General features: G+C 46.9%; 2 protein-coding genes across 2 annotated transcripts; both read left to right on the top strand.

Annotated features, from left to right (window-relative positions):
• Positions 1 to 919: 919 nt before the first annotated feature.
• On the top strand, positions 920 to 4215 carry LOC100274438 (uncharacterized). Its single transcript, NM_001148797.1, has 7 exons — positions 920 to 1836; positions 2153 to 2257; positions 2367 to 2489; positions 2572 to 2742; positions 2829 to 2958; positions 3044 to 3253; positions 3804 to 4215. Exons 1-7 carry the CDS (start codon positions 1205 to 1207, stop codon positions 3936 to 3938), a joined length of 1506 nt encoding a protein of 501 aa, NP_001142269.1. The 5' UTR covers positions 920 to 1204; the 3' UTR covers positions 3939 to 4215.
• Positions 4216 to 5272: 1057 nt separating this feature from the next.
• Positions 5273 to 8813, top strand: LOC100282542 (40S ribosomal protein S10). The gene is made up of 5 exons (NM_001371870.1): positions 5273 to 5348; positions 5448 to 5496; positions 5865 to 6147; positions 7502 to 7634; positions 8598 to 8813. Exons 1-5 carry the CDS (start codon positions 5346 to 5348, stop codon positions 8673 to 8675), a joined length of 546 nt encoding a protein of 181 aa, NP_001358799.1. The 5' UTR covers positions 5273 to 5345; the 3' UTR covers positions 8676 to 8813.
• Positions 8814 to 25077: the final 16264 nt, after the last annotated feature.

Raw genomic sequence — 25077 nt, 5'->3', positions numbered from 1 at the left:
TAATAACATGAATAAAAATTAGTTCCAAATTTTATACACATTTACGTTAAAATATTAGATTTGTCATATAATTTTGATGTTTTAGAAACATCCATACCAATATGGCAATATCTACGAATTTACTACAAATACGTGATACAGTGATAGCAAGACCAACATAGGCATACTTTTAAAGAAATAAATTAGCCTCGTCATCTGAAACATATAAACTTCACAGAAATCTGGGAGCATGAATTATCCGATTCCTGTGAGACTCCGACGCTTGAATTTGAACACGAGGTGCTGTGCTGTGCATGCTACTCACGATCCGGAACTGTATGCGACCTCAACACCAAAATGTCCATGTTGTGCATTTGTTTAGGGGGTCCGGTATTGACTTCTCTATCCCCTAACATAGTCGCCAATACTGTACAATTATGTAAACACCCTGTCAGGCTGTCACTGCTCCTGCTGCCTGTGATCCTCTCGCCGCTCCCACTGGTCCTGCAGCCTGCAGTCGACGACTCCTCTCCCCGTTCTGTTCTCCACTCTCCCCGCGCTCGTCTTCTCTCTCTCCTCCCTTTTGCTCCGTCTATCGTACTCGTACTCACAACGGCACTCTCACTCTACTCTGAGAGCAGTCACTTTTGTACTATCCATGCTTCCTTTGCTTGTGCATTTCTTGTTGATTTGGACGGTGATTGGCCTGTAATGATCGCCACCAACCACCCAGCCACCCAGGCCAGCCACACACCTTACCACGGCAGACGGCACCACCCTCCTCCACCTCCACGCCAGAATCCATGCTTTCAGAGCTAAATTAACCACGCTTCGCTCATCGCTCCTCCCACCTCCAAAATAATCCAGTCTCAGCCCCCACACTGCCCGCAAATCCAACCTTTTTGGGCTCAATCAACCTCCAAATCTACCTTTTTCGTCACTCCATCCTGTCCTAAATCCCGTCCCTCCCCCCCAAAGTCATACCTTTCCCACTGCGCCCCCCTGCAGAAATCCATAGATTCTTCGCCACTTCGATTGTCCGCTGCATGAATCCGGCTCCGCGCGCCCAATTCCCTGCAAAGCCCCAGTCTCTGGCGATTTTTTTCTTGGAAGATTTCTTCATTCTTTAGTGGCGCCCAATTCTGCTGGGAGGGGGGTTCTTGGGAGGGAGATCCACCATTTCGTTTCGGCTTGAGCAGCCGGGGAGCTGAGCAGCGCGGCGCCCATGTCGGACTCCGAGCTGTCCCAGGGCACGCTAGTGTTCGGCCTCCACCTCTGGGAGCTCGTCGGCATCGGTGTCGGTGCCGCATTCGTGCTCCTCCTCGTCCTCCTCTCCCTGCTCTGCCTCCTCGCCTCCCGCCGCCGCCGACGCCGCCGTGCTGCCCCCGTCCTCCACCTCCCCGCCGTCGTGCCCAATGCCCAGCCCAAGCACCCCACCAAGCCCCCCAAGGACATCCAAGAGGTGCCCTCCCGCGGCACCGCGGCCCCCGCCGCCCCGGCCAAGGCGCCGCTCGCCCAGGTGCTGCAGGCGCCGCCGCCGGACTCCATCCAGATCGAGACGGGGAAGGAGCACCGTATCACGTTCCCGGAGCAGCCGCCGCCCCCGCACCACCAGCGGAGCGGGGGGCCGTCGTCTCGGGGCGCCAGCGGGGAGAGCCGTGGCGGTGGTGGGGAACCGGGGGTCCCGGAGGTATCGCACCTGGGGTGGGGCCACTGGTACACACTCAAGGAGCTGGAGGACGCCACGTGCATGTTCGCCGACGAGAAGGTGATCGGCGAGGGCGGCTACGGCATAGTGTACCACGGCGTGCTGGAGGGCGGAGTGCAGGTCGCCGTCAAAAACTTGCTCAACAACAGGTACTTATGCTACCTGTGGACTGAAGTATAGCCGTATTTATAAGCTTGTGTGTTCAATTGGCTATCGTCTTTCTTTTTTGCAAAATGTTGATTATATTCTAAGCAAGCTATATACGAATTGTCAATGGAGATGTGACAATTCAGATGGTGACACTGTGCAAGAACGTTTCATAGAAAATATCCAACTAAGTCATGTTTTGCAGGGTTCATGCTTTAGTAGTGTAGATTGCCATATATATAGATGATGAAATGAGTGTTTGAATTATTGGTTTTTGTGTTGTTGGTTTTGATAAACTTTGGCGCTATGTTCTATCAGGGGGCAGGCAGAACGGGAATTCAAGGTTGAGGTGGAAGCTATCGGGCGAGTGCGACACAAGAACCTTGTTCGGTTGTTAGGATACTGCGCTGAAGGCAACCAAAGGTATCTTCTTGTATGGACAATAGCTTTAGCTTATATTGTGAAATTATAGAACCAAGGAGTTTGTAGCTTTATCATAAATTTCATTGTATATGGTTCTTTTCCATTCCAGGATGCTTGTGTATGAGTACGTTAATAATGGAAACTTGGAGCAATGGCTCCATGGGGATGTTGGCCCTGTGAGCCCTCTTACATGGGATATCAGAATGAAGATTATTCTGGGAACAGCAAAAGGGTATGCACTTTGCTGACTTATTACTGTAGTCTTGTTTTTTTGCTGTCACTATCTGCTTACATTATTTTACCTAATTGTGAAGGTTAATGTATTTGCACGAGGGACTTGAGCCAAAGGTTGTTCACCGTGATGTCAAGTCGAGCAATATTCTTCTTGACAAGCATTGGAATGCAAAGCTTTCTGATTTTGGGCTAGCGAAACTTTTGGGTTCAGAAAGGAGTTATGTCACAACCAGGGTCATGGGGACGTTTGGGTTAGACATCAACGCTGCTTATAAGATTAGGATCCTCCAAGATAAACAAGTTTGTGGTGGCTTATTTTAAATTTTGTTGCTTGCAGGTATGTTGCACCAGAGTATGCGGGCACTGGCATGTTGAATGAAACTAGCGATGTCTATAGTTTCGGAATTCTTATCATGGAAATAATATCTGGCCGTGTACCTGTTGATTACAACAGGCCGCCAGGGGAGGTTAGTAATGGCAGTACCTCCTTGCATTCGCTGAATAATGAACGTGAGAAGTGCATATATGAACTTTGTGGAGCAATCTTTTCAGATTAATCTAGTTGAGTGGCTGAAGACGATGGTCAGCAACAGAAATTCTGAGGGGGTTTTGGATCCAAAGATGACTGAGAAGCCTACTTCTAGGGCATTGAAGAAGGCTTTGCTAGTGGCTCTGCGGTGCGTAGACCCTGAAGCTCGCAAGAGGCCAAAGATTGGGCATGTCATTCACATGCTTGAGGTTGACGATTTCCCGTACAGAGATGTAAGTTAAGATGGCATGTGCACACTTTTGAGTACCCATTGTCTCAGTATGTTAATTTGTTTTGACTTTATTGCCCATAAATCTTGTTGTCCACCAACTCTGAAGCAAGAAGGTTATCATGATGAACACTTCGTTTCGCAATCGTTGTTTACATTTGGAATAGCTGGGTAACACCTTTATTTACTTGTTATAGTCAAGTATCCCTACAACTACAGGTGACTGTTACAATATGCACTGAATTGGTTATCGTTATCACAGTTCCCAGACTCCCATGGGGGCAACTGACTAGAGGACTGTGCTCTCATTAACCCTTTGTAGATTAGCTTGGAGGGCCTGCCCCCATTCTTCATTTTTTTCACTGTTTTCACAACATATGAGTTAGATATCAATCTGATTTGCCTGGTCGTTTTTGCTGTCACCTTCAAATCCTGCAAGAGCTGTCAGCTCGTTCTTTCTTCAAACAATTTCAACGATCATGATAAGGAGTAATATAGTAACATTTTCCCCATATTTTAGACTAAGATTGCTAACATTTTGCTGCTCTCCCCAGGAGCGCCGGGGTGGCAAAGCTCCAGCCCAAGCAAGATCGGTGGAAACGCCACCTGCAAGCGAACCTGGCGATAGCAGCGGAAACAACACTCCAAAGGACGCACCGAATGGAGAACCTTTCAAGTGGAGAAACTAAGAGGACTAGCTTGGCTAGCCACCAGGAAAACGGTGGTTGCGCTTGAGTTTGTGCCTGATAAAGAAGCTGGATATGGTTGGTTGGTTGGTTGGTCGGGCATGCAAACTCCACAAGCACCAGTGTCGGTCGTCGTCGTCGTGACAGTATCTGTACATTGTTGAATCGATATGTTAGCCATAGCGATTTTTTTCCAGTTGGTTTTCTTGGGGCCGTATATTTATGCGAAGGATGATTTTGTGTGATAAAGGCGCGCGCGCTCGTGTGTATTCCTGAGGCGAAAAAAAGACTGAGCATTGCTATAGCTGAAACCGTTCCAGTAGGATTGGCCGATGACCTCCAAACCTTGCTGCCTGTTTGTTGTGCCATCCGCCTGGGTATATAGCCTCGGTTTCTGATGTCATATTCGTACCGTATGTTGATTTAGGGTCTGTTTGGTTAGGCTGTGGCTGTGAAAAAAGTTGCTGTGGGCTGTGAGCTGTGAAAAAAGCTGCTGTAGGCTGTGAGCTGTTAAAAAGCTAAAAACCGTTTGGTGGAAACAACTAAAAGTCATTAAAAATTCTTCGATATATGTTTTCACAGTTCCATCCGAAAAGCCACTAAAAGCAGGTCCAGGGGTGCTTTCAGATTTGCACTACAAGAAAGCCGGCTTTTAGAAAAAGCTGCTTTCTGGATCCAGCCCTTTGGTTAGCTTTTGACTTTTAGGGGGGCAAAAGTCAAAGCCAAAAGTCAAACCAAACACACCCTTATTATACAGTCATAGTCGTAGCAGTGTGACTGCTCAGCTGTTCAGGCTGGATGCTTTCAAGTACAGTGCAGCTTGTGCCATGGATTGGAATGCTGTTGGGGGTGCGTCCTCCGCTCTCCTGCTCGCGAGGGCCTGGTTGTTAGGCTTGCAGTTGCAGCTGCCGTTGTTTTGCACAAAAAAGAGGACTGCACCTGCCCGGTCAGGTATTTCACAGAAGTGTCGGTGATGCTGTGTTCGGGTAGAGATGGCCGATGAAGGCAGGCAGCCATGCGGGCAGATGGATGGAGACTGATGATGGTCTTCCAGACTGAAATTCGGCTGCACCCTGCAAGTCCTGGGTCCACCTGGAGATGAGACGACGGCAGGCAAGCAAGGACCGAGAGCGAGAGGAGCTGGCCCCGACGACGATGAGTGGAATAATATCAGCCTCCACGGGCCCGGTGGAATCGCTGTCCAAACACGCGCCTGAAAGGCCCCGCTTCTATTTTTGACGCTTATACCCTCGCTCTGCTCATCGAACCAAACCCTACACCGCGGCGACAGGTATAAAAGACATCTCCCGACCCGTGCCCTACTCGCCGCCGCCACCGCCACCGCCACCTACGCAACACCAGACGCTCCAGCAGTCCAGCACTCGGAGCTCGCGCGCCCGACGGCCCACCATGGTAAGCGAGTACGCGCGAGGCTCAATACGCTGCTGCTCCTCGGCTTTCGCCTGTTCTGCTGCCGGTGTTAATATCGCACCTGTTTTTCTTCAACCGCAGATCATCCCCAAGAAGAACCGCAATGAGATCTGCAAGTACCTCTTCAAGGGTATGCGATTATTCGTCCGCTAAACTCGCAGTAGGGTAACTTGCGTTGGTTGGTTGTTTCGCTTTCTAGGAGGGGACGTCTTCAAACTGTTTCCTTATTACTAGGATAGCACTAGTGTATTATGTTGAGTTCACTTTTTGGTCTAGTTTTAGCATCTCACAAACTTACGAGTTACGAGCAGATATATTATAGGCTTGACACAGCGAACTTGTGAAATAGTTTTGCACTCCAAATTTGTGTGCCCCCTAAACTATGGAATTGAACACAGGTTCTATGTATATCCATCACCGAGAATTGAAAGCATGGTCTGATGTGATGTGTGCTATGTTCATACGGTTTCTGTTAGTTTGATGTGTTTGCTGCTGCAGAGGGCGTGCTGTATGCCAAGAAGGACTACAACCTGGCGAAGCACCCACAGATTGATGTGCCCAACCTCCAGGTGATCAAGCTCATGCAGAGCTTCAAGTCCAAGGAGTATGTCAGAGAGACCTTCTCCTGGCAGTACTACTACTGGTACCTCACCAACGATGGCATTGAGCACCTACGCAACTACCTGAACCTCCCGTCTGAGATCGTGCCTGCCACGCTCAAGAAGTCTGCCAGGCCACTGGGCCGTCCATTTGGCTCTGGCCCTCCTGGTGACCGCCCAAGGTAAAGCCTAAATTCTTGAGCGTACTTAACAAATGTGTTTAGTAATGATTTCACATGTTTGTTTCTCATGTCTGGTGATGATTTCAGATGTATACTACAGTCAAGTCTGAAGTAGTTTTTTGTGCACTTCTGATCTTTTGATGATAGGGCTAACTTTATCTAGTAAATTACTTCTTGATGGTGCTTGTTTTGCATTTTCCAATGTGTTTTGGTGCAATCAGTGGTGGATCTGAGGAACTTTTGTGACCAAGGCCAATATTCTAAACGTCCAACACCGGATCACATACTAATAGACAACAAAAGTAATGTACTTATATATCATTATTAGGAGGAAATTTAGATGGATCCATATATAGTTTAATATTGTACTTCAATTCTAACCCCAAAGTCAACAACAAACTGATGAGTTCATGAAGACATAAAAGTGATTAAAAAAAGCCTAGATGATGCTGATATTATTCATCATCACATCATTTCATTTATTTGTATTTGGCTTCGTGAGCTTGCATTGGCTGTATAATTGGTGTAGGAACCAAAGTGAAAGTAGTCAATGCCATCTCTCTACTGTAAGCCAAGTAATTTTTTTTTTATGTTTGCTGTTGGCTGCAAAATTCAAAAATCACATAAATGAAGATTGAGGGATTAGATAATTGGAACAAGGAACAACCTGCTGCTGGTGTGATCTGTGATGTGCGCAGTGGGCAGCTGTGTATTGTGCCTCTGCTTATTTGCTTTGCCTTTTGCACAGTACCAGCCAGCTAGCGTGTGCACTACAGAGCAGTGCCAGCGAGACTGTTAGGAGACTAGGATTTAGCCTCGTTCCTAGGCTCACAGACACAGTCACACGCAGCAGGCGAGGGAGAGGAGAAGCATGTGAAACATCATTTGTGCAACCAAAAAAATAATGGGATTGCTCTAGTTTTTTCCTTAACGCCTAGGGCTATGGCTTTACTGGCCCTAGCTTTGTATCCGCTACTGGGTGCGATGCAACATATTTGTACTACTGTAGCTCGAGGATATTAGTGTTAGAGCCTTTTACATGTGCGCCCTTATGAAGCTGGTTGATGCATGAGTAAATAAAGAATACATGTTTATTAAAGAATAGCGGCATTGTTTTACTTATTTTAAATTGATATTTGGTTTGACAAAATCTTCTCTAGGGTGACACATTTTGTTAGTAAGGATATCCTTGCAAAGAAGTCAACCTAATTTTATGCAAGATCATATTTTGTGTGCTTTTAACAATGTGTTTTTACTGAGGAATATATTAAAGCTAACCAGTTATGTATGGATTGTTAAGTTTTTAATTGTTGATGCTATTATTTAATCTTCTCTTTGCTTGTAATGTATGTAGGGGCCCTGGTCGTTTTGAAGACAGACCAAGGTTTGGAGACAGGGATGAGTACCGTGGTGGCCCTCGTGGTGCTCCCGGTGACTTTGGTGGCGATAAGAGTGGAGCTCCTGCTGAGTTCCAGCCATCTTTCAGGGTAAGCATATTTGTGTTTTAATGCCATGTTCTTATTTTCTTACTTTTTAGCATACCGAGTTGAAATTCCACCTGCAATTGTTCATGTGTTGTGCATATAGACTCACATCATGCAGCTTGAAGTGAAACTGGCAGTGTGAAACATCAGAGTGCAATCTAAGGGGTGGGCAAGCACAATGTTAGGATTGAAATGAATAGTTAAAAGTATTTTTTTGAAGTCATTTTCCTAGATTTGCTGATAGTTAGAAATCTTGAATGCACTTTGGATGAGACACCATTCTATCATGCTCCAACTCAGTCTTTTATAGTAGTAACCATTATACTACTTTAAAAGGTGGACTTGGTGGTGATTGTCTGTTTGATCTCCTGCCATCCCTCCATTGAAGCTAGACATTTGAAGCAAGTCTCTCTTTGAGGTGTCAACAACAACAACGATAGCTGTTCTAGATGCAGTTCTATTCAATGCTAAACATATTCCATCCTTTCAAATCTTATCTTACTGCCTCTTTTCATATCAATTTTTTCCTTTCCCTGTCTCTCTTCCAATTGCAATGTTGCTATCATGCCTGGATCCAACTAGGCACAGGTGTGCCTCTAGATGTCTCCGATGGACATGTCCAAAACATCTCAACCAGTGTTTCCTCTCTATGTTGCTATTAGATATATCATCGTTGTGGACTTGATCCCTTGTATGGCCGCACCCTCCTGTATTTAGTCACAAAGATTTGAATAATATCGTCATATCATGTTAATTTACAAACAGAAAGCAGAGGGACAATGCACAGTTATTAGCCTAGGCTGATAATACTGCAACTGTGCTGTGTGCCTCTTGAAATTTTCTTGTAGGAGAGGACATCTAAAATTTTCCTGGGAGATCGAAAAATTCTATTTTATTGTTTACCCACTTGTCATGTACTGTATTTCAGACTTGCTGACGTATATTTGTGCACCTACAATATTGCAGAGTTCTGGCGCAAGGCCTGGCTTTGGCCGTGGTGGTGGCAGCGGCTTTGGCGCTGGCCCGACCTCTTCCATGGAGTGAACAGTGAAGCTGCCCTTAGTTTGGACATGATGTTTCCCCTCCCGTGAGGCGTTTAATTTTGAAGGACGGTTATTATGTACTAGTAATGTTTTCCGGATCGGCTAGTGCTGACATGCAAAAAAAATGTTCCATATTTATACATTGGTTCCAGTATAGTAGTCTTTGCAAAACGTTTGGATTTTCAAGTAAGTACGTTTTCGCTAATTTACGAGTAATCAGTCCTCCGTATGGTGGTTGACTGGTCTGAAGGGTTGGTGATGCTATTTTGTTCTTTTGTTGTTTCTAGTTGTTTGCCTGTTTCCGTTTGGAGCCATGCGTAAAGAACGGTAGCAAATCTAATCGTTAAAGTACGTGGTACTCCATCCCATTCCAATTCATATTAGGCACCGTTTGGACATAAAATTATTTCTTTTATTTTTGTCTTATTTAGTTTCTTGGGACTAAAATAGGAACTAATCTGTTTTAGTCTCTAGTCTTTTAAGGGATGACTAAAATAGCTAAATCATATTAATTCCATTTTTGCCTACCCTTTATTTCAGTTGCACTAATAGTGGGACTAATAGCGGGAGAACGAGAAAGAGTATTTTGGTCCTCTTATGATTTATTTAATATATTTTGAAACTTTTTAGTCCATAGACCTAAATAGGTAAGGACTAAACTTTAATCTACTTACTTAAACTTTAATCTATTTTGTAAACTTTAGTCCTTGGACTAAAGAAACCAAACGGGCCCTTGCTCCTTTCATCCCAAATTACCAAACTATAAGTCATTCTACTTTTTTTGAAAGATAATCACCTAAAGCTTGACTAGGATTTTCCAATAAAAATAATAATATCTATAATCTATAATATTAAATAATAATAGCAAAGTGCAAAGTGTTTGTTCGTTGCTACATTTTCTATTTATATTTAAGTATATAATAATATAAAACACAAACATGTATGGTTTGTTAGTTAGGTGGTGTGAATATAGGCTTAGAGCCAACAACCATGGTTCAAATTCTTATTTATATATAATTTTATCATTTTATTATTCAATTAAATATGGGGCGCATAACGACGGTGAAAACCGTGGAACTAGAAAAACTAGTGCTTTAATATAGTGGGAAAACTAGTGCTTTAAGGGAAAACTAGTGCTTTAATATAGTGGAGATTATTAGATTTTTTATTAATTATATTTTTATAGTATGCCATCGCTTGCCGCTCATATGCCTCAAGCGAGGCGGTAGTCCTCGAGTGACTCAGGTTGGTAATCTCGAGAACACTAGGGTATGGTATGGAGAAACTCGATGGCGTGGATGGCATGGTCAAATGCTCGAGGGCCCAAGTCGCCCTTTCTTCTATCGTGGTCGTCGTCCCATTGGGATTGTGACTCGAGCCAGGTCAACTAGGTCTTCTGTGAGACGACGTGTGTTGACGAGCACATACGTGTCACAGACACTACATATGCTTTCACGCACTAGGGTGCACGGCATCTGTGGTTGTTGGAGTGCTTCTTCGTCAGCCCAATCCTAGGGACATGCGTCGGTGTCTGAAAGTTGACCCCCTTTGAGGAGGTAGCCTTCCTAGAGGTATCGTGGGAGTGCTAAGAACCTTTCTAGAGACAATGAGATAGTGGATGACGGTATCGAGAAAAGCAAGACACAAACAGAAGGGACAAGCGGGCATGATGAAATAGAAAATGGACGACTAACTAGGTTTTAGGGGTGGGAATTAGAGAACGAATGTGGTGGAGCTGCCTTAGACCGGTGGCGATGACTATGCTAACGTGGCGGCCTAGACGGTCGCTAACGACTTGGCTAGGTGCAGCGGGAGGTAACATGGCCGGTCGGTCGGCTAGACTGTCGCCCTGAAAGCATCTAGGCCCCTGGTTGGTTTTAGTGATTAATGACAACGTAATGTTATATGTGACTAACGTGTGTTTTGCAGAGACAAATGGTAAGTTAGATCGCATTATAGGTAGAAGTACTACAACAGTGAAAACAATCCCGGAGATAAGAACTCGAAGCGACGGCTAAAACGACGAAACAAAAAGTGAAGGACTACATAGTCCGAGTGTCAAGGAGTTATGGACACTCGTGATTTAGTTAGGTCTTTTATTCTGTTTTAGCCGTACTATAAAGAGGGGTTGTCGATGAGTAGTTTGACCAAGAGAGTTCTAGTGTAGTGTTGGTGCATATTCACACTCACATATAGTGCTAGGTGACACTCTAGAACACACTCACAAGTTAGAACGAAGACCAATTTGAAAAACAGCATAAAACATAAAATAGGGTTTCTGGCCATGGGGCACCGGACTGTCCGGTGCATCCTCTGCCAGGTGGGGCCAAGCTGGCCCAGGGGAAGAGTTTCCCCACGCAGAAACCCGAGAGCGCCAGGTTCCCGAGTGGAATTTTAGTGGCGCATCGGACAGTGCACCAGACAGCGCACCGGACAGTGCACCAGACTGTCCGGTGTGCACCGGACAGTGACTGTTCACTGTCCGGTGTGCCATCTGCCCAACGGCTAGCTGTCAGAACTAGCCATTGGAGTCGACCGTTGGCGCACCGGTGGCGCACCGTTGGCGCACCGGACTGTCTGGTACGCCCATGCGCAGAACAATGCCTGTAACGGCTAGTTGGTGGGTGAGGGCTATTTATACCCCCTCCACCCACCATATTCAATGTCTTGTTGCCCACATTAATTCCAACACATTGGTAGAGCATTGCAAGCACTAAAATTCTAGTGAGGAGATTAGAGAATCTTAATCCCGCATTTGGTCCTCATTAGCGCTAGCGAGAGCCACCTAGAGCACACACCACTTGCATTAGGCTTCTCTTAGTCAAGCGAAAGTCTATGGCTTGTTACTCTTGGTGATCGGCATCACCTAGACGGCTTGGTGGCGTTGGGAGCTCGGTGATCACCGTGGAGATTTTGTTGGTGACCCGACTCAAGTTTGTAAGCGGTCGTGAGGGATCCACCGCGCCGGAGTGGCAAAGGATCATCTCGTAGTGAGCACTTGGTTCTTGCGAGGACCAAGGGGAGCGATACCCTTGCGCGGGTGCTCCAACGAGGACTAGTGGAGAGTGCCGACTCTTCGATACCTAGGGAAAAATTGGAGAACTCTTCTAAACTTTGCTTTACATTCCGCACTTAATTCAAGTATTTTACATTGTGTATTTGTTTAGCAAGTATTTGATGTATTGTCTTAGCATTATTGTATTTCTAGTATTATTATCTTAGTGCTAGTTGTTGGGGTGAAGTTGGGCTCTTGCTTAGCTCTTGCTTAGGTTTTAATTAGTGTTGATTTTTAGAAAAGCCCAATTCACCCCCCTCTTGGGCACCATGATCCTTTCAATTGGTATCAAAGCCTTGTTGCTCTTAGATTAGCTTAACCGCTAGAGTAACGATGTCCGGTGGGGATGGACGTCCTCCCGTTTTTGATGGTGACAATTTTCCATATTGGAAAATTCGTATGGAAGCATATTTAGAGGCTATAGATATTGGTGTCTACAAAGCCGCCACACAAGGATTCCCCGAACCTAGAGATCGCACAAATCTTGTAGGTGATGAGTTTAATTATGAGAAATGGAATGCTAAGGCCAAAAACACCCTCTTTAGAGGCCTTTGCAAAGATGTGTTTAATAGAGTTAGAAATCATAAAAATGCTCATGATTTGTGGATGGACATTTGTGCTCTACACGAAGGAATTAGAGGTGAGCGTGAGGAGAGATATCACATTGCTATGAGAAAGTTAAATTCTTTTGAAATGCTTGCTAATGAAAATGCCAATGCTATGTACTCACGTCTCAATATTCTTGTAGAGGAAGTGAATGGCTTGGGGCTTACTCAAATCTCACAACTGGATGTTGTGAGGAAGATTCTCAATGTCCTCCCAATTGACAAATATAGACACATTGTCACTGTGCTGCATCAAATGGATCTTTCAGTTACCACACCTACATAGATATTGAGAAAGATCAATGCTCATGAGATGTACATGCACATCAATGACAAGGAAGAGTCATCTTCCAAGAGAAAGGATTTGGCTCTCAAAGCAAATCAAGAAAGAAAAGGAAAAGCTAAAGTACAAATTGAGGAAGAATCCTCAAGTGATGATGACCTTGATGCTAATATTGCCTTGATGGTGAGGAAGACCACCAAGATGTTAAAGAAGCTCAACAGAGAAGGCATCAAATTTGATTCAAGAAAGAAGAAATTCTTTTCCAGCAAAAGAAAGCCCATTTCTGAGATGGATTGCTACAACTGTGGAGAGCTTGGTCATCTTGCTCATCAATGTAACAAGCCTAAGAAGAACAAGTTCAAGGGCAAGAAAGAAGATGACAACGATGATGAGAAAAAGGAAAAGAGATTCTTCAAGAGGAAGGATGGGAAGCAAAAGAGGTTCCACAAAAAGAAAAATGGAAAGGCATATATTGTTGGTGACTGGCTCACTGACATTGAGTCATCAAGTGGATCTTCTTCAAGTGAAGAAGAGAATGATGAAAAAGTTGCCGCCATCGCCGGGGACTTCTCTTCACCACCACCATCGCCAGCATCGACTTCTCACCTATGCCTCATGGCTAGAGGTGAACGGAAGGTACAAAATGATATTGATGTTACTGATGATAGTGATAGTGATGAGGAATTTGCTTCACCTTCCTATGATGAACTAGCTGACTTGCTTAAAGAATACATTCAAATCATTAGGAAGTCAAAAGCTAAATGTGATAAGTTGAAAAATGAAAATGAATCTTTGAATGCCAAATATGACATAGTTATGAAAGCTAGTGATGAAATGAAAGAAGAGAACAAAACTATGTCATCCACTGTAAATGAGCTCACAACCTCCCTAAAAGATGCTAAGGATAAATGTGACAAGTTAAATGAAGCTAATAGAGAGTTAAAAGATAGACTAGTGAAAATCAAGGAAGACTATACTAAGATTAAATTTGATCATGATAATCTTCTTGTTGAAAATGAACTTTTATCTTGAAATACACATGAGGCTATTAACCCTGTTGTTAAGATTGATGTAGCAACCTCATGTGATGATTTGAGTCAAGGAGAGAAAACTAGTCTACATGATGAATTGATCGAAAAAGTTGAAGTCTTGACTTTAGACAACCAAAAATTGAAGAGATACTTGACTGATGCAACTACTAGAGGAAAGGTTGCTATTGAGAGCAATGATTTCAACAATGAGTTGGCTGTGGATAATGAAAGGCTTAAAAATGAGGTCAAGAAACTTAAGAGTGAAAACGAACATCTTGCAACAAGTGTGCAAAAGTTCAACAAGGGCCAATACCTCCAAAATGAGTTGCTCATGAACACTATCATGAAAAACAACAAGAATGGTATTGGATACAATGCGTTTGTGCAAAAGAAAACTATTACTCAATACAAGCCAAAGCAGACTCACAAGCCTATCAAATGCTTTGAGTGTGCAAAAGAAGGTCACTTTGCCCACAACTGCAAAGCCAAACCATCAACTCCCTTGCCTAAGCACTCAAGACCATTTGCTTTCAATGCTCATTATGTTATAAGAAAAGTTGCAAATGGAAAGGTCAAAGTTACATTCCTAGGTCAACCAAGCAAGAGTAGACCTAGACAAATTTGGGTTGCAAAGTCCTTGATTGAGAGAGTCACTGGTCCTATGCAATATAGGGCCCTCAAAACTCAAGCTTGATTTGTCTGTGGATGTAGGTGAACTACAAGACCGGTGGGAGCCATTGGGTTATTGACAGTGGATGCACACAACATATGACAGGCAACCCACGGATGTTCACCTCACTTGATGAGAATGTTGATGGACAAGACAAAATCACATTTGGGGACAATTCAAAAGGGAAAGTTCAAGGACTTGGCAAGGTGGCAATTTCAAATGATTTATCAATTTCAAATGTTCTCTTGGTTGCACCTTTGAGCTTCAATCTTTTATCAGTGGGTCAACTCTGTGATCTTGGACTTCAATGCTTATTCACTCCAATAGAGGTTATTGTATCAAAAATGGATGATGAATCAATGGTGTTCAAAGGATTTAGATACAACAATCTCTGCTTAGTGGATTTCACCTCAGAAGATGCAGACTTAAGAACTTGCCTCTTCACCAAAGCATCACTTGGATGGCTCTGGCATAGGAGGCTTGCACATGTTGGGATGAGCACACTCAAGAAGGTATTAAAGAAGGACATGGTTAGAGGATTAAAGGATGTGGTATTTGAAAAGGACAAGCCTTGTAGTGCATGTCAAGCTGGGAAGCAAGTTGTTAACACACATCCTACAAAAGCTTTCATGTCAACATCAAGGCCACTGGAACTACTTCATATGGATTTATTTAGACCTACAAACTGTAACACCCCAGGTGTTACTTAGGGTTTCACTCAAGACTACACTAGTGAACCTATCATCACATGTGGTTTAGTTTGAGCAAAAGACACCAAACTTGGGGGTCAAGATCCTAAGTAGGTGTAACCCATCTTAGAAGTCATGCCTTGGCCTTATCATGCACCTAAAGAGGAGAGAATGGCTCAAACCCTAATTCAAATCCCTTTAGGCAAATGGAGCCTTAGAGGGGAGTATAGCAAAAAGGCTATGTAAACCACATTATCATGACTTGGGCTACTTATAAAAGTTGTAGTACACTTAATACCCTACAAAAAATAGTAAGAGAGTGACCCCAAAAAGATTTCAGAAAAACCCCAAAAAGGTCACCAAAGAGAAGGGCATAAAAGAAAATTCAGTTTTTCTCACTTTCAAAACCAACCCTCTTTCAAAGATCAAGCATGTTCACATTTTTCCAAACCTCAAAACCAAAGGGCCCAATTAACAAAATGGCGCCTAAAGACCCCTAGAACACCCTGGAAAAATTTGAAAGCAAACCCAATTGGTTTGACATGTTTTGTCGCCCATTTTCCACCATACAAGTTTGGTCGGACAGACCCAACTTCACCTCCTCGTAACTTGCCAACTCGAGGTCAAACCCACTCGAGCACTGCATGAGATACAAAGGGTATACAACAAGGAAGAAATCTTATACAGGGATTTTGGATAGATACGAAGAGACCACAGGCCAATCGATGCTTGAAGATGACCAGAGCGAATGCTGCCACGTGCTCGATGCCTTGTCTGACCAGCCGAGCGCGCACTGGCCGCTACCGCGCGCGCCCCCGCGTGTGGTCGGCCGCCCCCGTGCCCGCACCCGTGCTGTGCCCGTGAGTGGCTATAAAGCCCGCCCTCATGCATGGACACCTTCCCTGTTACCCCCTCCGCACCGCGCCTAACTTTCCCGAGCTCGCCCGTAGCTCCGACGACCTCCCCGCGACCCGCCAGAGCCGCCCGAGGGTGCCCACAGTGACCAAACCATTCCCGCCCACCTCCGCTCGATCCGAGCCCTCGGATAGTTTCCTCTAGAGGCCGTGAAGCTTGCCCGAGCTTGAGCCGAGGACCAGCCCCACCGGAACAGTGCAATCACGCTCGCTGGAGTTCGTGAACCCGCCGGAGCACGTGGACCGGGTAAACCACTGAACCATTTCTCGATTCCTTGCGCGCATAGCCTCTACATCACCCCGTGGAGCTCCCCGTGCACCTTGATTAAACCCTACCGCCGTGGTTTGGCCAGAACAGGAGCCGCCGATGACCTCCGCCGCCTGCACTCGTGGCCAGAGCAGCTCCAGCCACCGCCGACGCCGACCCGCACACCGACGTGACCGCCGTGACCTCCCCGACGTCACTGACCACCCCACCGGAGCTCTACTGCCGCCGATAAGCCTCGCCGCCGTGATCTTTGCCCCGGGTACTGTTCCAGCCAGCCAAGGACCGCAAGTTAGATATAGGATAAGTCCAGGGGGTTATGTGTAAGGTCAGTGACTCATGCAAATAGTAGACCGAGGGCTGATTTGTGAGAGAAAAGGGGGAAGAAAACCCAGGGACTTCAGCGCAAATCTATTTTTCTTTTCCCATTTCGAATTTATTTTTCTTTTAAATACTGCAGAGAACTTGATAAATACATAACTTGAAGAATAATCATCCAAAATTAGTCAAACCAATTTTGCTAGACTTTGTGAAATATAAACTATCAAGTAAAAATAGTAAACCCCATGGTTCCTGTAATGTTTTCTAGAGTTTTGATTTAAATAAGAAAACTGCCCAAAACTTAATAATAAAGGGAAAAATAGAAATGTTGTTAGACCAGGGTTGAGAAAAATAGTGGAGACACTAAACTAGTAGTTACACTGTTTAAAATTAATAAACACCCCAGTATACAAGGTTAAGGAAGGTTTATTCACTAAAACTTGTTTATGCTCAAACTTAGTGTCGGAGAGGAAATCTCCCCGGCCGGGTGGCGGATTGCACCCGCCCTAAATCCTGAAGAGAGGAAGGGCCTAAGCGTTTTGCTTACTACGAGGCTGGTGGATCAACACACGAGAGCACACGAGGGTTTAGAGTGGTTCGGGCCGCTGGAGCGTAATACCCTACTCCACTGTGTGATGTATTGCTTGGAGCTTGTATGAACTTATGAGTGTCTGCCTAAAGCTCGGTGTGACCCTGTAACGTCGTATGCCTCCCCTTTTATAGCTGAAGGGGGGCATGCACAAAAGGACTGGGCCCCAACATGTGGGCCCAGGGATATAAAGAATATAGAGCTTGGATCCTCTAATGTCTGTTGCTGAGACAATCTTCTTGTGCCCTGTCGCTCGAGGTATGCGTATCCTTGGCGTGCAGGGGAAGCTTCCTGTGGAAGAGAAGATGAGTATAGGGTGCCGCCTGGCACGGGCGCACTGTTTGCCAGCAGACCCAGCAGGCGTGCCGCCTGCTGGATGACCTTGACGCCGCCTATCAGCGGATGGGACGGGACGCAATAAATGCTGAGAGGGCGCGTTGCCCGTCAGCGCAGTGGCAGGCGACGCGTCTTTTCCTTAATAAATGCAGGGGCTGCACGACTTCTCGTCAGGTTCGGCCTGGTAGCTCATGTCATGGGCCACAAGCAGCGGCTCTCCGCCTGAGCGCCAAGTGGGGGCAAGGCCCGCACACGTGTTAGCGCCGGACCCCTGCACACACTAGGGTCAGCTCCGGACTCGTATATAGGGGTCCGATGTCCTTCTGTGGGGGTCCGGCCTTACTGGGGTGTGGTGTCATTCCTTGCCACGTGGCGCCCTTTGGCCTGCCCATCCGGAGGGGTCAGGCGCGGTCCTCCCGTGGCTAAGGGACGTCGCATGGGTGCGGTGTCTTCATGCTGTTGGAGAGGGTACCCCTGATTTTGGGTACCGACAGTGGCCCCCGGTCCCGCCTCACGGGAGGATGCGAGCCTGCAGGTGGGACCAGAGTCTGATTGGCGGTTGGACCGCTGCTTCCGTGTGCCCGTTGTTGCAATTATTGCCGGCCCGCCTATGACAAGGCCAACTGTCGTGCCTATTCCCACGGCTGACTGACCCATGACCGTCGTACTTAACGACACTGTTGGGCCATGCGCGGGGCTGCCTCGAGTCGCTGCACTGGTTCTGAAAAATTTACCTTTTTAGAATCCGTGATAGTCTCGAGAAGACGTGGCGTTGGCGCAGGTGGTGGTGCGGTTTCTTTGCACACGGTAACCGGCGCGCCGGTTATATGACGTGTGGGCCTGGGCCCCTGAGTTGGGCCACCAGTTGTGTGGAGCTGAGGGGGCGTACAGCCGTGGGACGGTTGCACGCCTCTTGCGTGGCGGTTCGCCTCTTTGACCGCTGGATACGGCGAAGATGAAGGGGTGCTTAATCGTGGGGCGGCTGCATGCCCCTTGCGCGGCGGTTCGCCTTCCTGACCGCTGGTTGCCCCGGAAATGGAGGGGCGCGTAGCCGCAGGGTACTCGCACGCCCCTTCTTAGGGTTAGTTTGCATGACATGCGGGGCCTGGCCCTCGTGTCATAAGGTAAGATCCTTGGTGCACGCCGAGGGAGACTTCGCCCGTGACGTTTCAGGGGTGCGAGTGGGGGGGGTCTGCCTTTAAAAAGGGATCGATCCCCCGAGCAGTAGACATGCCTCGCTCCTCCTATGACCATCGCACCCTTTCGCCTTCCGGGCCTCCAATTGGGGTGCGCCGGTGTTCTCTAGAGGGATCCGCGTCAAGGTGGTCTCTTCCGGCAACTTCACCGTCGGAGAGCGTGCGCTTGTGGTGGCGTCGCCGATCTTGTCTTCCTCCTGCTGCCGTTGGAGGGGTGCAACCCCGTGGGGGTTGGCATCCTTCCACCATCATTCGGCTTCAAGGATTTTCATCACGCAGCCCGGCTGCAGTCCCCCGCCGGTGGTCATCCAGAAGGATGACTACCCGCCTTGTGGTGGGGAGAAGCGAACCGAGCTGCGGCCTCCCTCCTGCCCTCAGCTTCAAGGATGTTCATCATCCGTGCTGGGGAGGAGGGTGCGCCAAGTTGGGACCCACCTCCGCGTGGGCAGCAGCCGCTTCTTCCCTCAGTGTTCGAGGGAGAAGGGCGTTCGTCGACTGTGGCGCTGTCAGCTGCCGCGTGTCTGGCTCCCTGGCCTGAGCGGCTCTGGTGCCGCCTCCGGTGCCGTCTCCTACCGTTGGGGCGGAGTGTGGCTGCCCGTCCACCGCACGGGCGACGGTCACGCCATGCGCGGGCTAGCCACACCCACGGCTTCTCCTGCGGCACCAGCCGTACTGGGAGGTCGTACAAGACGTCGTACGCCGTGCGGGTGGGGGCTACGTTCTTGGATGGTCTTGTCCTCACTCCCGTAGTGAGGACAGGAGCGAAGACCTCTTCGTGTGCGCTGGTGCGGCCGCCGTTTGCTAGTACGATACTGGTGCGTAGGTGGCCGCTGTCGTTGGTGCTGACGTGGCCGCCGCCGCTAGTGAGGCTCCCCACTGCAGAGGTGGTTGCCTCTGCCGGTGAGACCGTCAGTGCCACCTGCTGCCAGACCTCTGGCTCTCTGGCTTTAATGGCTTGTTGTCGCCCCCCGTAAAGAGACGGGGGTGAGGTCCTTCCTGCAGCGGCGCACATGCTGGGATGATTGCCGCTGCTGGTGAGTCGTCGGTGCAAAGGCGGTCGCCGCTGTTGGTGGAGCTATCCGGCGCCAGCTCCCAGTGCGACTCCCGTTGGCGCAATGTACTCCATTCCTTCGGAAATGGAGCTAGGGTCCCACTTGTAAGGGAATGTAATGATATTTGCTTTGAGAGCAAAATGTAATTGAGAGCACCTAGAGGGGGGGTGAATAGGTGATCCTGTAAAACTTAAACTTATAGCCACAAAAACTTGTTAAGGGTTAGCACAATAATTGCCAAGTGGCTAAAGAGGAGATCTTGCACAATATGACAATCACAAAGAATTCAACACAGAGAAGACACAGTGATTTATCCCGTGGTTCGGCCAAGTACAAAACTTGCCTACTCCACGTTGTGGCGTCCCAACGGACGAGGGTTGCAATCAACCCCTCTCAAGCGGTCCAAAGACCCACTTGAATACCACGGTGTTTTGCCTTGCTTATCTTTATCCCACTCGCGAGGAATCTCCACAAATTGGAGTCTCTCGCCCTTACACGTAAAGTTCACAAAGAAGCACAGAGTAAGGGAGGGAAGCAACACACACAAATCCACAGCGAAATGCGCACACACACGGCCAAGAATCGAGCTCAAAGACTATCTCACAAGAACGGAGCTCGAATCACTTAGAATGACAAACGGATGCGCAAAGACTGAGTGTGGATGATCAAGAATGCTCAAAGGTTGCTTGGTGTTTCCCTCCATGCGCCTAGGGGTCCCTTTTATAGCCCCAAGGCAGCTAGGAGCCGTTGAGAACAAATCTGGAAGGCCATCTTTGCCTTCTGTCGTCGGGCGCACCGGACAGTCCGGTGCACACCGGACACTGTCCGGTGCCCGATTTCTTTCCTTAAACAGCACAGTCGACCGTTGCAGATGCGGGAGCCGTTGGCGCACCGGACATGTCCGGTGCACACCGGACAGTCCGGTGCCCCCTTCCGACCGTTGGCTCGGCCACGTGTCCCGCGCAGATCGCGCGGCCGACCGTTGGCCCGGCCGACCGTTGGCTCACCGGACAGTCCGGTGCACACCGGACAGTCCGGTGAATTTTAGCCGTACGCCGTCGGCGAATTCCCGAGAGTGGCCACTTCGCTCGAGGCAACCTGGCGCACCGGACACTGTCCGGTGCACCACCGGACACTGTCCGGTGCACCACCGGACAGTCCGGTGCCCCAGACCGAACCAGCCTTTTGGCTGTACACAGCCAACTCTTCTCTTTTCTTCTTCTTTCTGTTTCTAACACTTAGACAAATATATTAGTACACAAAACCAATGTACTAAGACTTAGAAACATACCTTTGCTCTTGATTTGCACTTTGTTCACCCATGGGCATAGATTCACATTTAAACACTTGTGTTGACACTCAATCACCAAAATACTTAGAAATGGCCCAAGGGCACATTTCCCTTTCAATCTCCCCCTTTTTGGTGATTTATGCCAACACAACATAAAGCAACTAGAACAAGTGCAAAATCACTTCAAATAAAACTCAAATTGATTTTGATTCAATTTTGGCATATATGGATCATCCTTTGCCACCACTTGGTTTGTTTTTGCAAATCAAACTCAAATCTCTATCTCTAAGTCAAACACACATGTTGAAGCATAAAGAGAGTCATTCCAAAAGAGATTGATCAAAGATTTCAAAAACTCCCCCTATTTCCCATAATCAACACTTCTCCCCACAAGAAGCCAACTTTTGACAAGAGAGACAATAAGAGACAATAAAAGAGTTTAACAAAACAAAAACTCTATTCTACTATTTTCAAAATCTCTCAAGTGGTAGCTGATCCATTTATCGCTTTGGCCTTTATTTTCTCCCCCTTTGGCATCAAGCACCAAAACGGGATCAATCTTGGCCCTTTTTAACCCCATTGCCTTACCAAAATCTTCAAATGAGAACACAAAGGCAATAAGAGTCTAAAGATGAACTTGGAATAAGTTACCCTCTCATCGGAGTGCAGTGGAAGTCTTTCATGGTCCAAGTCCACCTTTTCCCTTTCAATCCTCCTTCGAGACTAAATCATCAAACTCAAGCACATGGTTAGTCTCAAAGGGTCAAGTTGTAACACATCTCCCCCTAAACATGTGCATCACTTTGCAACGGACTTGTGAGGTCCAGGGAGTGTTTGTACAACTTGAGCACCATAATAAGCAACAAAATGCAAAAAGGAATATGATCAAAAGCATAAATACATGTATGCTACAATTCAATCCAGGTTCCGCGAATCTAAGACATTTAGCTCACTACGCAACCTGCAAAAGGTCTTCTCATCTAGAGGCTTAGTGAAGATATCGGCTAGCTGGTTCTCGGTGCTAACATGAAACACTTCGATATCTCCCTTTTGCTGGTGGTCTCTCAAAAAGTGATGCCGGATGTCTATGTGCTTTGTGCGGCTGTGCTCAACAGGATTCTCCGCCATGCGGATAGCACTCTCATTATCACATAGGAGTGGGACTTTGCTCAGATTGTAGCCAAAGTCCCGGAGGGTTTGCCTCATCCAAAGCAGTTGTGCGCAACACTGACCTGCGACAACATACTTGGCCTCAGCGGTGGATAGGGCAACGGAGGTTTGTTTCTTAGAGTTCCATGATACCAGGGACCTTCCTAAGAATTGGCACGTCCCCGATGTACTCTTCCTATCGACCTTACATCCAGCATAGTCGGAGTCTGAGTATCCAACTAAGTCAAAGGTAGACCCCTTTGGATACCAGAGCCCGAAGCAAGGCGTAGCAACCAAATATCTAAGAATTCGCTTCACCGCCACTAAGTGACACTCCTTAGGATCGGATTGAAATCTAGCACACATGCATACGCTAAGCATAATATCCGGTCTACTAGCACATAAGTAAAGCAAAGAACCTATCATTGACCGGTATGCTTTTTGATCAACGGACTTACCTCCTTTGTTGAGGTCGGTGTGTCCGTCGGTCCCCATCGGAGTCTTTGCGGGCTTGGCGTCCTTCATCCCAAACCGCTTTAGCAGATCTTGCATGTACTTTGTTTGGGAGATGAAGGTGCCGTCCTTGAGTTGCTTCACTTGGAACCCAAGGAAGTAGTTCAACTCGCCCATCATCGACATCTCGAACTTCTGCGTCATCACCCTGCTAAACTCTTCACAAGACTTTTGGTTAGTAGAACCAAATATTATGTCATCGACATAAATTTGGCACACAAACAAGTCACCATCACATGTCTTTGTAAAAAGAGTTGGATCGACTTTCCCAACCTTGAAAGCATTAGCAATTAAAAAGTCTCTAAGGCATTCATACCATGCTCTTGGGGCTTGCTTAAGTCCATAGAGCGCCTTAGAGAGCTTACACACGTGGTCGGGGTACCGTTCATCCTCGAAGCCAGGGGGTTGCTCCACGTACACCTCCTCCTTGATTGGCCCGTTGAGGAAAGCGCTCTTCACATCCATTTGGTACAACCTGAAAGAATGGTGAGCGGCATATGCTAGCAAGATACGAATTGATTCTAGCCTAGCCACAGGAGCAAACGTCTCCTCAAAGTCCAAACCTGCGACTTGGGCATAACCTTTTGCCACAAGTCGAGCCTTGTTCCTTGTCACCACCCCATGCTCGTCCTGTTTGTTGCGGAACACCCACTTGGTTCCCACAACATTTTGCTTGGGACGAGGCACCAGTGTCCGAACTTCATTGCGCTTGAAGTTGTTGAGCTCCTCCTGCATGGCCAACACCCAGTCCGGATCTAGCAAGGCCTCCTCTACCCTAAAAGGCTCAATAGAAGAGACAAAGGAGTAATGCTCACAAAAATTAACTAATCGAGATCGAGTAGTTACTCCCTTGCTAATGTCACCCAGAATTTGGTCGACGGGATGATCCCTTTGAATCATCGCTCGAACTTGGGTTGGAGGTGCCGGTTGCGCTTCTTCCTCCATCATATGATCATCTTGTGCTCCCCCTTGATCACATGTCTCCTTTTGATGAACCTGTTCATCGTCTTGAGTTGGGGGATGCACCGTTGTTGAGGAAGAAGGTTGATCTCGTTCATCTTGTTCCTGTGGCCGCACTTCTCCAATCGCCATGGTTCTTATAGCGGCTGTCGGAACAACTTCTTCATCTACATCATCACAATCAACAACTTGCTCTCTTGGAGAGCCATTAGTCTCATCAAATACAACGTCGCTAGAGACTTCAACCAAACCCGATGATTTGTTGAAGACTCTATACGCCTTTGTATTTGAGTCATAACCTAACAAAAACCCTTCTACAGCTTTGGGAGCAAACTTAGAATTTCTACCTTTCTTCACTAGAATGTAGCACTTGCTCCCAAATACACGAAAGTAAGATACATTGGGTTTGTTACCGGTTAGTAGCTCATACGAAGTCTTCTTGAGGATGCGATGAAGGTAGACCCTGTTGATGGCGTGGCAAGCCGTGTTCACGGCTTCCGACCAGAAACACTCGGGGGTCTTGAATTCTCCAAGCATTGTCCTCGCCATATCGATTAGCGTCCTGTTCTTCCTCTCTACCACACCATTTTGCTGTGGTGTGTAGGGAGCGGAGAACTCGTGCTTGATCCCTTCCTCCTCAAGGAACTCCTCCACTTGAAGGTTCTTGAACTCGGACCCATTGTCGCTCCTTATCTTCTTCACCTTGAGCTCAAACTCATTTTGAGCTCTCCTGAGGAAGCGCTTGAGGGTCCCTTGGGTTTCAGACTTATCCTGCAAAAAGAACACCCAAGTGAAGCGGGAAAAGTCATCAACAATAACTAGACCATACTTACTCCCTCCTATGCTCAGATAGGCGACAGGTCCGAAGAGGTCCATATGCAGCAGCTCCAGGGGTCTTGAAGTGGTCATCACATTCTTGCTGTGATGTGCTCCTCCCACTTGTTTACCTGCTTGACAAGCTGCACAAGGTCTATCTTTTTCGAAATGCACGTTAGTTAAACCTATCACATGTTCTCCCTTTAGAAGCTTGTGAAGGTTCTTCATCCCCACATGTGCTAAGCGGCGATGCCACAGCCAGCCCATGCTAGTCTTAGCTATTAAGCATGCATCTAGACCGGCCTCTTCTTTTGCAAAATCAACTAAATAAAGTTTGCCGTCTAATACACCCTTAAAAGCTAGTGAACCATCACTTCTTCTAAAGACAGACACATCTACATTTGTAAATAGACAGTTATATCCCATATGACATAATTGACTAACAGATAGCAAATTATATCCAAGACTCTCTACTAAAAATACATTAGAGATAGAATGCTCATTAGAAATTGCAATTTTACCTAACCCTTTTACCTTGCCTTGATTCCCATCACCGAATATAATTGAATCTTGGGAATCCTTATTCTTGACGTAGGAGGTGAACATCTTCTTCTCCCCCGTCATATGGTTTGTGCATCCGCTGTCGATAATCCAGCTTGAACCCCCGG

Source organism: Zea mays, chromosome 2, assembly GCF_902167145.1.
Source record: "Zea mays cultivar B73 chromosome 2, Zm-B73-REFERENCE-NAM-5.0, whole genome shotgun sequence".
In the NCBI taxonomy this organism is placed as follows: Eukaryota; Viridiplantae; Streptophyta; class Magnoliopsida; order Poales; family Poaceae; genus Zea; species Zea mays.
The sequence above is the reverse complement of the archived record's forward strand: the minus strand, read 5'-3'. Positions and strand labels throughout refer to the sequence as shown.